The sequence below is a fragment of the Phalacrocorax carbo genome, chromosome 2 (assembly GCF_963921805.1).
Source record: "Phalacrocorax carbo chromosome 2, bPhaCar2.1, whole genome shotgun sequence".
Lineage (NCBI taxonomy): Eukaryota > Metazoa > Chordata > Aves > Suliformes > Phalacrocoracidae > Phalacrocorax > Phalacrocorax carbo.
Window position 1 is genome coordinate 167,124,270 of NC_087514.1, and position 14,495 is coordinate 167,138,764.

The 14,495-nt window shown below is 58.3% G+C and overlaps 1 protein-coding gene across 1 annotated transcript in view; it reads right to left on the bottom strand.

The window, feature by feature from the left end:
• Positions 1 to 149: 149 nt before the first annotated feature.
• Positions 150 to 14,495, bottom strand: part of CCM2 (CCM2 scaffold protein) — a 46,276-nt gene continuing 31,930 nt past the window's right edge. The window contains exons 2-10 of the mRNA XM_064445270.1: positions 12,471 to 12,644; positions 11,584 to 11,667; positions 11,210 to 11,393; positions 9,188 to 9,324; positions 7,930 to 8,065; positions 6,768 to 6,825; positions 5,831 to 5,969; positions 5,183 to 5,321; positions 150 to 2,775 (exon numbers count right to left, since the gene is read on the bottom strand). Of these exons, the coding sequence (XP_064301340.1) occupies positions 2,495 to 2,775; positions 5,183 to 5,321; positions 5,831 to 5,969; positions 6,768 to 6,825; positions 7,930 to 8,065; positions 9,188 to 9,324; positions 11,210 to 11,393; positions 11,584 to 11,667; positions 12,471 to 12,644 (1,332 nt within the window). The 3' untranslated portion in view covers positions 150 to 2,494. The remainder of the gene's footprint in view (positions 2,776 to 5,182; positions 5,322 to 5,830; positions 5,970 to 6,767; positions 6,826 to 7,929; positions 8,066 to 9,187; positions 9,325 to 11,209; positions 11,394 to 11,583; positions 11,668 to 12,470; positions 12,645 to 14,495) is intronic.

A 14,495-nucleotide genomic window follows, 5' to 3' on the forward strand; every position in this document is an offset into this window, starting at 1 on the left:
TGGAGTCCCGGGATGCTCCCGAAGCCATTGGGCATCGGGGTTTACCCCCCCCCGCCCCCCATTGCGAATTTGGAGGTGCTTAACAAAGCCGGGCTTTGCCGCAGCCCATGGGAGGTGAGCGAGGGCTTTATCAATGAGACAAACCACTGTCGGGTGCAGAATTATATTTACCTGTAACAAATACTCCGTACAGAAAGCATACATACACATCCCCCGTGGGACCCCTGCCGCCTCCCCGGGCCGCGTCCCCCCGCGCCGCCGGGGCCGGGGTGGCTCCAGGGCTGGCGACGGGGAAATGGAGGCGGCAGAACCCCCCCAGCTCGCTCCCAGAATGCTACAAGGCAGGGTTATTTCCAGAATTAAGTCCCGTTTCCCACTGAAGTATAAAAAAAAAACCCCACTGTGAGCTGTTATGGCTCCTGTTTTATAGCTCTCTGTATACAATCGTGTCAAAAATAGGCTTCCCCCCCCCCAAAGTTTTAAGTCTTCAATGACTTGAACGTCCACATGTGCGATCTGTTTTTTTTCATCTGTAAATGACAAAAAGGCACTAAGAAACTATGCCCGGGCTGTGCCGCTGCCTCCTGGGCTGAAGGAGGAGGGAAATCTTGGCTCCCCGACTCCTGAGGACCCTGGAGCTGCTGCTGGGGGATGGAGCCGGGACCCCCCCGTCTCCCCTTCCCTCGGCAGATGGCGAAAACATGCAACAGGAGGAGGAAGCCTCGAGCTTCTCCATCAAGGCTTGTTCCTAGGGAAGAGGCTCCCTGGGATGGGTGTGTCCTGGCCAAACCCTTTCCTCCAGGGGATGGGGGACCATTTCTGCCCCCCCCCCCCCCTTTGGGTTTATCAGCCTCGAAACGGGAAGGAAAGGGCTGCTGGGGGCTGCTGGGGGCTGTACCCGAGGCAGGCCCGTCCCTGCCTCCCCTGGAGCCGCACGGCCAAGCACCGGCGTGTCTCAGCCGCCATCACCCCATAAAGGCCGGGGGAAGGTGGGATTAGGACCGTGGGGACCCCCTGGGAGCAGCGGGGGTCACCCGACCCCAGCCTAAAGCAGGGCCTGTACCGAGGGCCGGTGCCTGCGATCCCGGGAAGGGCAGGTAAGGAATGGCTGGAGCAGCGGGGCTGGGGAGGGAGAGGATGGAGGGCTGAAGGCTGCTCTCTGCCTGGGCTGGACAGGCAGGAGGGCGGCAGGGGGACACCAGTAAGGGTGATGGTTAACGGGGGAGCTGCTGGGGGAGGAAGGGGGTTGTGAGGGGCGAGCAAGGGTTAAAGGCGCTGGGGGGGGGCTTTGGGGACAAAAAGCGGGACGATGTCACCCAAACCGGCAGGACAAACGGCAGCGGAATGTGCAGGAGGCGGCTGGATCCCCCCAAAACTGCTGAGCCAGTGTCTGGCCTCAAAGCACCCGTCACAGGGGCCACCCCCGGCACCACCGCAGCCAGCACCGGCGCCACAGACCCTGCCAGAGCCACCCATGGGTGCCAGAGAGCTGTCCCAGCCCCCCGCCCAGGTTGTGGCTCTAGGGATAACCGGGGACCCCCACCCCGACCCTTCCCAGGTGCGTCCCACAGGAGTGCTCCCTGGGCAGGGGATGCAGCTTAAAAAAATAAGTGTGTATTTATAACCGTGTGTAAAATATACAACATGTACATTGTGCCCTGCTGCCCTGCCCTGAACGCCCTAGAGCGGCTTTCCCTTCCCTGTGGGGGCTCTGGGGGGCCCTGGAAGGTGCCTGGTGACCCACCACCACCAGCAACACGAACCCCAGGATGGATGGCGGGGAGGACAGTGGGGTCCCCCCGACTCTGGGGTGGGACGCATGGGGCCGGTCCTTGCTCCCAGCGGGTGGGAAGGCGATGCCCTGCCTGGGGTGTTGGGGCACCCGTGAGCCCGCTGGTGGGTAAAACATGGGCTGTGCCCCCCGCCCCCAGCTCCCTCGGGCCCCCCGCTATTCCTGAGCAAAGCTGGAGCGGGGGGACGGGGTTTGCAGGCCGAGCTGCAGCAGCACAGCAGCGTCGGCGGCAGCTCCCGTGGGTCTGGAGCCAAAATGTTTTGACACCATCAACAATAGGTTTAAATAATTCACATTGTGGTAAACTTCATTCAAAAAACAGGGAGAGGAAGAGGAGGAGGAGGAAGAGAGCAGTTACAATAAGGATACCATGTGCAAAACTGTAAACCAGGCAGAGGGTTGTAGCCAACTTGTCTCCCTGGCCTCGCTCCTCGGGTGTGCTGGCAAAACCAAACCAGGGACGGTCGCAGGCCGGGCTCCTGCCCCGGGGCCCTCCCGGCCCAGCGAGAGGGCACCAGCCGCCTGCCGCTCAGAGCCGTTGATGAGGATGGGAGAGTAATGACATCCTGATCGTGCCCCACAGCCTCTCCCAGAAGGACAGCGGGGTGGAGGCACCGCTGCGGGGACTCTCCGGGAGGGCGCTGGAGCGAGCCCCTCCGGCGTGGGGAGCTGCCGGGGCCGTCCTCCCCCCCCGGCTGGCCCTCAGGAGGAATCGCGGTCCATGCTGCACCCCAGGGCTTCGATGTCGTTGCTGATGTGCGAGATCATTCGGTCCCACTCGTCCTCCTCCGAAGGGACGGACTGGTCGTCCGAGCTGCCGGCGGCGCCGTTGCCGTTGGTGGTGGAATTGGAGGTGGTGCTCAGAGTCCGCCTGTACCTCCCGAAACTGTCTGTGATGATGCCGCGGCCGTCCTTCACCCCGATGGTCTCGAGGAAGTTCTCAAAGTGTTGGCTGTCCTTCTCGGGGATGAAGGGGCGAAGACCTGGAGCAGAGAAGCAAACACGAGATGAAACCGGTCGGCGTCGTGTGTGCTGTACGGGCTGGGCACGCAGGGGAGACACCCCGGACAGCTTTCCACATGGATTGGCTCAGCTGGCTGCAATCCCCTGGGCTTCTGAGCCTTCAGCTGCTGCAAAGTCATGCCCCAGCTCCCCAAAACAGCGTGGGGCTTGGTAGGGGAGCCTGTTTTGGGCAGGGATGGGGACCACTGTGGTCTCTGGCTCAGGGCACAACTCCCATTTGCACTCTGAGACCTGCAGCTGCTGCCCACTGGGGACAAAAATCCTGCTAAAGTGGGATTTTTTTCCAAGCTCAAAAGGATCATCTGCTAATTCCTCACCGAAACATATTGCTTGGCTTTACTGAGCTTATTGCTATAACGGCATCAGCCTGTGCTGCAGGCCCCTGATGGAGCACAGGCAGGGCAGCTGCAGGACCATTGGTCCCATCTCCCTCCATGGGCCCTGCTGTGGGGCAGCGTCCCCAGAGGGGTGGCTGTAGCTGCTAAGAGGAGCGGGTCACCAGGACACAGGTCAGGTGTGCTGCTGGGGGGCAGGGAGGCTCTGCAGAGGGACCTGCACAGGCTGCATCGATGGGCCGAGGCCAGTTGGGTGAGGTTTAACAAGGCCCAGGGCCGGGCCCTGCCCTCGGGTCACACCAACCCCAGGCAGCGCCCCAGGCCTGGGGCAGAGGGGCTGGGAAGTGCCCGGCGGAGAAGGCCCTGGGGGTGCTGGCTGACAGCCGGCTGGGCATGAGCCAGCAGTGCCCGGGTGGCCAAGGAGGCCACCAGCCCCCGGGCTTGTGTCAGCCCTGGTGTGGCCAGCAGGAGCCGGGCAGGGATGGGGCCCCTGTGCTCGGCCCTGGGGAGGCCCCACCTCGAATGCTGGGCTCAGGTTTGGGCCCCTCGGGACAAGAAGGGCCTGGAGGGGCTGGAGCGTGTCCAGAGAAGGGCAGCGGGGCTGGGGCAGGGTCTGGAGCACAAGTGTGCGGGGGGGCGGCTGGGGGAGCTGGGGGGGGTTAGCCTGGAGAAGGGGGGGGCTGAGGGGAGCCCTTCTCGCTCTCTGCAGCTGCCTGAGAGGGGCTGGAGTGAGGGGGGGGCTGGTCTCTGCTCCCAAGTCACCAGGGACGGGACGAGAGGGAACGGCCTCAGGCTGCGCCAGGGGAGGTTTAGGTTGGGTGTGAGGGAAATGCCTTCCCTGCCAGAGGGGTCAGGGGTTGGCACAGGCTGCCCAGAGAGGTGGGGGAGTCACCGTCCCTGGCGGGGTTCAAACACCGTGCAGACGTGGCACCTGGGGACGTGGTTTAGGAGACCTGGGGGTGTTGGGTTGGGGGTTGGACTTGATGATCCCAGAGGTCTTTTCCATCCTTAATGATTCTGTGATTCTAAAAGCAAGCCAGCTGTGCATACACCGCTGAAAGAAAACACCGTTGTACTGGCAGCAGCACTCGGCTGCCGCATCCCCAGGACAAAGGGGAGAGAAGCTGGCGGGGGAAGAGCTCGCTGAGAGCTGCCCCTCTCCCTGCGGCACACCGACTCCAGTGACCAACCCCCTCACCAGGCCTTTCAGCAGATCTGCTTTTAAAACAGGGCGAAAACACAGCTTTTCAGTGATACTAAGGCATCTCTGTGCTGGTCCCGGTGCTGTGCGAAGGCCCCTCCAGCCCTGGCACCCGAGGCGCCGGCCCTACAGCCCCCTTGCCCCGGGGGCTGAAGCAGAATACAGCAGCTCAGGCCCGTGTGCTCCTGCCCCATCACCACATCGTGTTACTGATGCTCTTTCAGATTATTAAAGCCGAAAAAAAAATCAAATCAAGGAGTTTGAGCAGGAGGGACTTGAGAAGCCCCTGAGGCTCTCAGCCCCCTTCTAATGAAGGGGAAATAAGGGGTCCTGTCAGGTGCCAGGCTGCACACCTTCTCTCCAGGGCTGTAAAACCCTCTCCAGGGAATGCAGGTGCAATAGGAACAGCACCAGAACGGCCTGGACCAAGGACCAGAGCTCACACGCTTATTACCAGCAGGCACAGAAACGCCGGGTGCCTGCCCTGGAGATAGCCAGGCAGTCGGGAGGGCGAGGTGAGCGCCTCGCGGGATGACGCAAGCCTCTGAGATGGGGGCCTGATCTAGACGGACCCAGTGCCCTCAGGAAAGAGGTATCTCCAAAGGAGAGAGGGATCGAGATGTTGCCCCTCGCTTGGTGACACCCCCAAGGCATCTTCGTGCCATCCACACCCGCCCCTTTATCCCCTCGTGTCCCATCAGATGCCCGCGGGAAGGCCCTGTGTGTCAAGGATCGGGACCAGGCGCGTCACGGGGGCGCGGGGACAGACTGACGGCGGCTCTCGCCCTCCGGTCGGTCACCCGTGCTGGACGCCTGGCAGCCGACGCTCACCCAAGAGCAGGAACTTCCTGCTGTCCCCGTAGAGCTGCTTCAAGTTGATGCAGAATTCGTGGATCGAAGCCCCGTTGCGGTACTCGTGCAGGAGCATTGCGAACTGCTGGATCTCTTGGGACGAGAGTTTCGTTCGGAGCTGTGGAAGAGACCGTCACTGGGGCTTGGTTTTTGGTTTTTTTAGGAGGAAGAGGTGATGGGAAGCCTGGGAACGGCATTTACCAGATTTATTGCTATTTGACAAGAGCTGCAGCAACGAACCAGCTCATCCCGATAGAAAAGCAGGACACGCTGGGGTGACCCACTCCTGAGCAGGCAGCTTTCAAATGGGGACAAGCTGCGAGCGCACGCAGGGACCGTGACTCGCAAAGTGACGGCCCTGGAGTGCTGTGGATGGCGGGACACGCCGTGACGTGGTGAGAGGGGACAAGGGGGTGGGGATGCTCCTGCAGGAGAGGGATGTGAGCCCTCGTTCGGGTCACATGAAGCCTCCAAGCACAATTCGTATGAAGAGGAAGGGGATGGGCTGTTCCTACAGCAGCGTGGGCTCATGTTCTACATGCTGAGGTGTGTAGAACCCAAATCTCAAGAGCACTGGAGCACCCAAAAGGGAAGAAAACCCCTCCGCCCTTCCCTGGGGCTCCCTACCGTCATCATATAGTCCTGGAGCAGCTCTGTCGCCGTGGTGCTCAGCTCGCTCTCGCTGACTGTCTTTATGTGTGGAGACTGTTGCGTGGAGAAGGAAGAGGGGGAGTTGTCACCTGCATCCAAGGCTTCTGGAAAGGAACTGAAACGCAAACAGATTGTGAGCCCTCCAGAGCTCCTCGGGCGCCTTCTGCAGCGCCGCTGCCGGCAGTCGCGGCACGGGGGAAGCGTGGAAGGGTGGAGGAGCACGTGGAGACGCGTGCTCTCTGCAATAAAGCTCGCGGCCTTCCGCTCCTGAGGGTGTCTGAAGGCTCCCACATGGCACAGGAGACTTGAGATGCCTCGGTTTGGTGACCTGCTGAAAATGAAGCCCTGCATGAGCACGGAGCCCCTCCAACTGCTTCCTCGTTGTGGAACCACGAGAGGGGAAAAGTCTCAAACCACCTTATTTTGGCGTTAAATGTGAAATGTTCAAATAGCATTAGTTTTAAACAAGTGCTTCGTGCGTCCGGTTTTCAGCCCACAAACACCAGCAACGTTTTCAGCGGTCACCGATTCAGGAGGGAAAAAGTTTCTAAAATAAGGGGTTTTGGGGAAAACGTTTCTCCCAATTCCAGCTGGATTTCACCAAGGCAAAGCAGCCGGGCGCGCGCCGCGTCCCTGCTTTGCTGACGCGGGGGACTGCACGTACGTTGCGTACGTGAGCGTCTCTGGAAACCCGCGGCAGCGGAACAATGCGGCCACGGGTGCTGCGGAGGGAGGGACCACGGCACCGCACGCGGGCAGCAAAAACCCCGTCCAATGTCTCAGCCAGAGCGAGCAGCAGCTTCTCGATGTGCAGACCGCAGCGGTTCCTGCGCCGGGGGCTTTAAGCCCGGCAGCGAGGCTGCACTAATACGCCCGAGCGTCGTGCGAGCTCGGTGTACCGTGTTTAACTTACAAAGTGCTTGCTTCCGTTTCGTAAGATTCCTTAACATCCACTTTTGTAGAAGAGTCATCTGCAAGGAAAACATTCAGGACATAGAGTTTAAGAGGCAGCAACTGGGTGCTTTCTCCCAATCCACAACCTACACACAACCACACAGGCGCACTGGAAGGCGAGGGGCAGCGGGGCTGGGGCGGAGCGGTGCTCTGTCGGGTCTGGATACAGACGCAGCAGAGATGCAGAACCACAAAGAGATTGTTTTATTAAGTGCCTCCATCCAACGTGAATAGAGGCAAAGGGTACGGGGGACAAGGATGATGGCTGATGTAGCCCAGCTGGGGAAATATCTGCAGGCAGGAGATGGCCCTCGTGCCCTTCCAGCTCACACATAATTAAAGCAGAGGAGGGTTCTTTTTTTTAAATATCTTGCAAGAGGGAAGCCAACCAAGCTGGGCCAGGCTGGCTCTGACCTTGGAGGGTGGCAGGAGGAGAGATGACAGATTTTGGTGAAGATGGGGAGACCAGAGAGCCAGCCGTGCCCTGGGCTGCATCCCCAGCAGCGCGGGCAGCAGGGCGAGGGAGGGGGTCCTGCCCCCCTGCCCCGCTCCGTGAGACCCCCCTGCAGCGCCGCCTCCAGCTCGGGGCTCCTCAGCGCGGGACAGACACGGGGCTGTTGGAGCGGGGCCAGAGGGGGCACAGAAATGCTCCGGGGGCTGGAGCCCCTCTGCTGCGAGGCCGGGCTGGGAGAGCTGGGGTTGTTCAGCCTGGGGGAGAGAAGCTGCGGGGAGACCTTATTGCGGCCCCCCCAGTGCTTAAAGGAAAGATGGGGAGGGACTCTTTATCAGGGACTGTAGTGATAGAACGAGGGGTAACAGCTTAAAACCGTAAGAGAATAGATCTAGATTAGATATAAGGAAGAAATTCTTTACGATGAGGGTGATGAGGCGCTGGCCCAGGTTGCCCAGAGAGGTGGGAGATGCCCCATCCCTGGCAGTGTTCAAGGTCAGCTTGGACGGGGCTCTGAGCAACCTGGTCTAGTGGGAGATGTCCCTGCTCATGGCTGGGGGTTGGAACTGGACAATCTTTAAGGTCCCTTCCAACCCAAACCTTTCTATGATTCTATGACCCTCAGATGGGCCCAGTAAGAACGAGGCAAATGGAGAGAGCATGGACTTACCACTGTGTAAGGACATGTGCCGCGTCGGTGTGGACGCCCCATCAAATATTGCTCTGTCCAAGAAGTCTATCGTGGACTCAGTGTAAACAATCTGGAAGACTTGGCTGAGAAGTGAGCACAGCTCCTCGGCAGTCACCTGAGGAGGGAGCAAAGAAGGGCTGGGGCAAGGCAGAAGATACCACGGTGACCTTTCTCTTCGGGTTCCTACGGTGGGCACACCACGTGGGACAGCGGTGTGCTGCATTTGTAAGGGCGTTGTCCTCCCAGCGATGAGAGGGAACCTACTCGGCCAGGATCCAGGACACTGCTTGACCCACGGGGTCTCCAGGGCTGCAGGTGACAAACCTCCGATCTCGTTAGCTACCTCCTGCTGTCCCCTGGGCTTTTCCTCGGTGCTAGAGGAGACAAACTCCCAAGCTGCATCGCCCCTCATCACCCTTCCATACTGCCTGAGAAGCATCCCAGCCCTCTTCAACTGGCCAGAACCAGGCAATAGGAGATCAGACGCTCTGTGGTCAACTCACAGCTATGAACTAGCACCCAGACTTTGTGTCGATGCTCTGTCCCACTCCTCAGTTCAGCTCCTTGGGATTTTGGCTGCATAACCTACATCCCAAATAGGTGCAGGCACCCCAGAGCTGAAACAAGGCGAGCAAAACTCCACCCTGAAGGCAAAGGGTTCCTGCTGTAGAAGTAGGAGCACACAGCCCAAGATCAGAATCTCTGGATCCAGACACCGGATGAAACCGATTCCAGGTCAGCATGAGGAAAATTCCCCAGTTAGCAAAATCCTATTGTGGGAGAGATTCAGTTGCCTTCACAGATTTCCTGCTGCTGGAGAAAGCTCTGGGCAGCAGGCACTGCCACCAAGGGAAAACCATCTCTGAGACCCTCTCGTGTCCGAACCAGGTCTTGGGGCTGGGGCAGGGACCAGGTTTCCTCCTCCAGGTAGCACCTCATGCACCAGCAAAGCCCAACCCACACCCCGCAGTCTTAAAACTGGGCCTATGTGCGTCACGCAACCGATGGCCAGGTAAGCATCTGGTCATGTTACAGAGGGGACACTTGGCGAGGGCAGGATGAGGCCACCCTGGGGCTCATGGGTCTTCACTATCAACCTGAGAGGTTGTGGCCAGCCCAGTCTAAGGGCCAGAAAACCTCCCAGCAATCCCAGTCCCAGCATCATTGCAATCAGAGAGTGGCTCTGTAGGCAACCCCAAAGTGGGACAGAGTTTTAATCGAGTGTTTTGAGTCTTACTTTGTTCTCCGTAGCCAGGATCACCAAGCAGCAAGCTTCGACGGGAACAACCCCGCTCTCAGACAGCGAGCCTGAAGTAAGGGCTTTGGAGCTCTCGGCGCAGAGACTCTGGCTTGGGGAGATCCCGGGGTCCTGAGCTGAGAAAGAGAGAAGTTGTGATGGAAAGGTCGCAGCAGGGAGAGAAGAGCAAGGAGTCCTTGCATGGTGCGCTGTCCTCCGAGCAGGCTGCCTGTGGGGAGAGCAAAGTCCCCAGAGCAGGAGTGCAGAGGATCCCACAGCTGGGAGAAAATGCCCTGGAGGAGGGAGCTCTTGGGAGCCCGGGAACTCCACCGGAATGCTGCCCAGGGCCGAAGTGCAGAGAAGGGCAGCGGGGCTGGGGCAGGGTCTGGAGCACAAGTGTGCTGGGGGGCGGCTGGGGGAGCTGGGGGGGTTTAGCCTGGAGAAGGGGGGGCTGAGGGGAGCCCTTCTCGCTCTCTGCAGCTGCCTGAGAGGGGCTGGAGTGAGGGGGGGGCTGGTCTCTGCTCCCAAGTCACCAGGGACAGGACGAGAGGGAACGGCCTCAGGCTGCGCCAGGGGAGGTTTAGGTTGGGTGTGAGGGAAATGCCTTCCCTGCCAGAGGGGTCAGGGGTTGGCACAGGCTGCCCAGAGAGGTGGGGGAGTCACCGTCCCTGGAGGGGTTTGAAAGAAGGGTAGACGTGGTGCTTGAGGAGATGGTTTAGTGGTGGACTTGGCAGTGATAGGTTAGCAGTTGGACTCGATGATGTCACGGGTCTTTTCCAACCTAAACAATTCTATGATTCTATGAAAATCTTTGAATGAAAAGCCTATAATTCAGAGCTGGTTTCTAACAACTCTACATACCGCCGGCTTCATTTCCGTGGCTTAGCCAGCCTCAGAAATCCATCAGCAGAATTACAGCCTTCTAAGTCACTTATTTATTCTGTAGACTGTCCTTTGCTGTCATGGGGTTTATAATCCGATAAGTCTCTGACATTACATTCTCTAAGTAGCTCAGCCTTCCCCAAACACTCCAGCCCCAAAACATGCAGGTTTGACACAGGCAGAACTGCTGGGGACAGGTTCAAGACCCTCCCCAGGTATTACAAGAAGTGAGGTGTGTCGGAAGTGGTGGGTATCACCCCGGTTACTCAACACGGGCATTTAGACATCCAGCATTGTGATTAAATCCTCGCAGCAACCGCTGGGTCCGACAAGCCTGAGGACCAGGCTGGAGGAGCTGCCTCTACCTGCTCTCCCTGCTTTTCCTCCTTGCTGATATCCACAGAAGACCACACAGACTGGAGCAGGATAGGCAATGCAGAATAAACCTCTACACTTTAAGATCCCAAACTTTCCTATGAGTCAGTAAATGACAGCTCTCATTTGGGGTTTGGCAGTTGCTGGAGGACAGGTAACGAGGGGAATTTCTAAGCTGTGCATGAGCCCGCAGTTCATCTCCAGGCACAACCCAGCCCAGGTCCCAACATCCTTCATCCTTCCCAGCGTGCTCAACTCCTCTGCAAGTCACAGCACCCTCGGGGCAACACATGTAAACCCAGTCCTTCTTCCACTCCCACTAGAGAAGGATGGACTGAAAGAATTCCAGGCAGGAGACTAGATATAGGGAAAAAATTTCTCATGAGGGTGCTGAGGCACTGGCCCAGGTTGCCCAGAGAGGTGGGAGATGCCCCACCCATGGAAACATTCAAGGTCAGGCTGGACGGGGCTCTGAGTACCTGATCTAGTGGGAGATGTCCCTGCTCATGGCAGGGGGTTGGACTGGGTAGCCTTGGAAGGTCCCTTCCAACCCAAACCATCCTGTGATTCTATGATTCGGTGAAGGACACCGGCTGTTTTGGTCTGTTCTCACCCAGCATTGCCTTTGTCCTCTTTCTTGCCCGGCCGGTTGCCAACCTACATGAGGGCAATGCTGGCTGCTGCGAGGCTCTGCCCCACAACCCCAAAACACACGGCAACCCCCAAACCCAAGGCTACAGCCTGCCCGTGCTGGCCACGACCTACCTGTTTTCAGCACGACCAAGTGAGAGGAGTCATCTCGGATGTAGGAAACGGACGCGATGTCGTGGATGGGGACCCTGAGGATGAGATCTTCTCCATCCCTCCACACCAGCTTGATGTTGTAGGCAGAGAGACTGATGACAGCATCGTGTTCTTGGGTCAGCTGCCCCGGGAGCTGGTGCGCTCTCTAAAATAAATGTATTTCCATTGATTTTGTTTCCCCTTTGGTAACGGTCTGGTAACAGGCTTCCCACCCACAGGATGGAGGACGTGAGTCAGACCGGCACCCAGCCCCAAGGAAGCTCCATAAGCCTTTTTATGCTGCACGTCAGATAGAAACAACACAGAGCGGATCATTCAACAGGCTGAGCCCTCACCTTTGCATTATCGATCAAATGCAGGATCTCTGTGCGGCTGGAGGGATTCAGGTACCCTGGGATGGATGTGAGTTGACCTAAATACTGGAAAAGAAGAACCAAACAGTTACCACAGCACGTACTCACTAAGCAGGCCACGAACATGCCAGCTACTGCAGGAAAGACACAATCAATAGACAGCAAAGGGCTGGTGCCCCTGGCCCCTGGTTAGAAGCTGCTAAATATGCCTACATATGGAAGATAGTGTGGCCAGCAGGAGCCAGGCAGGGATGGGGCCCCTGTGCTCGGCACTGGGGAGGCCCCACCTCGAATGCTGGGCTCAGGTTTGGGCCCCTCGGGACAAGAAGGGCCTGGAGGGGCTGGAGCGTGTCCAGAGAAGGGCAGCGGGGCTGGGGCAGGGTCTGGAGCACAAGTGTGCTGGGGGGCGGCTGGGGGAGCTGGGGGGGTTTAGCCTGGAGAAGGGGGGGCTGAGGGGAGCCCTTCTCGCTCTCTGCAGCTGCCTGAGAGGGGCTGGAGTGAGGGGGGGGCTGGTCTCTGCTCCCAAGTCACCAGTGACGGGACGAGAGGGAACGGCCTCAGGCTGCGCCAGGGGAGGTTTAGGTTGGGTGTGAGGGAAATGCCTTCCCTGCCAGAGGGGTCAGGGGTTGGCACAGGCTGCCCAGGGAGGTGGGGGAGTCACCGTCCCTGGGGGGGTTCAAACACCGTGCAGACGTGGCACCTGGGGCTGTGGTTTAGGAGACCTGGGGGTGTTGGGTTGGGGGTTGGACTTGATGATCCCAGAGGTCTTTTCCAACCTTAATGATTCTGTGATTCTATAAGATCTCTCATGCCATGACATTATCCGAACGCTATATAGCTATATATAGTTCTATACGAGCCAACATTACCTTCACTTCTTTCTCGATGTAGTCATTCAGCAGCACGTCGGGTTCGACACGGTCAGGCAGGGACACCACCACCGTATGCAGAGGCCGTCTCTCCGTAACCTTCTCCTGGGCTTTTTTATCCCGACCTTTTTCGCCCTTTAGGAAGACTCGTTTGAAAGGAGACACTATTCCAGGCTGCGGAGAGAAAGGGAAACAGAGGGGTTAAGGGCGAAAGAGGGAGTTTCTGCACCGATATGGGGGGCAAACTGGCAGCACCCACTGCCCAGCGCTCCTCCAGCCCATATATCTGCACTCAGCCTGGTTTTGCCAGCTCCAACGACCCCATGGACAGGCTGGTTTTATAGCTACGGATCCACAAGTGTGTGATCTTCTGCTGAAAACCCCTTTCCTGCAACATGTTGCAAGAAGGTGAGTGCTGATAAGCGCCCTTCACCGTTACAGGATGGTTCTTCCCCCAAAAGTCCTGATGCCAAACCTTCCAGTTAAGAACAAATACAAATATATATTCGGATTAAGAGCTGTAAGAGTGAGGGAGCCATGGCCATGTGCAGAACCAGCAGGCTTCCTCCTCACCTCAGTGCAATTTTATATTTCACCTGAGCATTTGCAGTGAGCAACTCGACGAAGGATTGCCAAAGGAAAAGGCAAAGATGCTGCAAACTCATCCGAGGTCTCCGGGGAGACCCACAAACGTGAGCACATGACCCAGGAGATGGCCTCCCCTGGGAAAAACAGGTCTTTGTGGTTCCCAAACCATTGAGTGCTGGGTTTGGAAAAACATGGGAGCCAACACAAGCCCAGCCGGCGGCAGCGTGCACACACGGGCTCCCAGCTATAGAGGGAGCATCACCACCACCCTTGTGCCGCGGCACGGGGCGGACAGCCCCGGAATGCTGCACGCCCAGGGGCCGTCGTGGCAGAGCCGACCCACGGTAGGTCCCCACCAAGCTCCACACCGGCCCACCCGACGGCCAAATGACCGGGAGCATGCACGGACTTCTCCAATTCCGAGTTTACCAGCTCAAATGGATGTTTTGAAGCGGGCAGATCCAACGCTTGGGATTCACAGCATTTAAATGCCCGTCTGGAGGGGGAAGGCAGAGCTCCTCGTGGCCCCGCTGGCTGCCCGGCCACGCAGCTCCGATGCCCCACGCATGCTCAGCTCAAGCTTCCCTGTCCCACGGCAGCGATGCCCTCTGCTTCCCACCCCTCAGGCAGCCACACCTTGGCTTTCCTGATTCTCACAGGAAAGAAGCAGCACTGTACAATCAGCAGAGGCAGAAAAGATGCTTCGAAAGGAGAATTACTTAAATATAAACCCAGTGTTCCTGCTCAGAAAAGCATGGAGTCCTTTGCCACCTCAAAGAGCAGCAGCACCCTGCAAACTCAGCTCCGTCTCCTGCGCCATCCACTGCAGGACCTTGCCTTGGAAACCACCGACGAGAGCTGCTGCAAACCCTTCACCTGAACCGCCCGAGCCTTGCCATAGGATATCGTATTCTGGGGGGGTGTGTGGGGAGTGCCACCACCACGTCACCTACTCCCAGCAACATCCCTCCCCGCACAGCAGCTGATGCACCGGGTTCAAACGCACACATGGGACCTGCTCCCACCTGGCAGCTTCAGCCTCTCATGTTGCTTTTCTCAATGTAGACGAGCGTGAAAGATCAACAGGAACAAGAGAAATCAAAGCAGGACCAGAAGAATTTGAAACCATTGTACTAGGACGGGAAAGTGGGATGGAAAAGCTCCTGGTTGAATAGTATTCACCAAATCCCAGCGTGAGCCAGGCACTGCAAGGACGTTGGGGACAGCCCGGCCCTGAAAACGTCCCTTGGACCAGGGAGACAAAAATAGAGCGAGATTATAGGACAAAAGGGGTAGAAAACACAGCTACATGACGCTCGTGAAACAGCTCTGCAGGACCAGTCCTGCCAAACACTGCAGGTTTTAGGGGCAGCATCCCTCCCTTCAGCTGGGCTCCCGAGATGGAGCATCACCCTGTGCTGTGCAACCCCGCTGGCT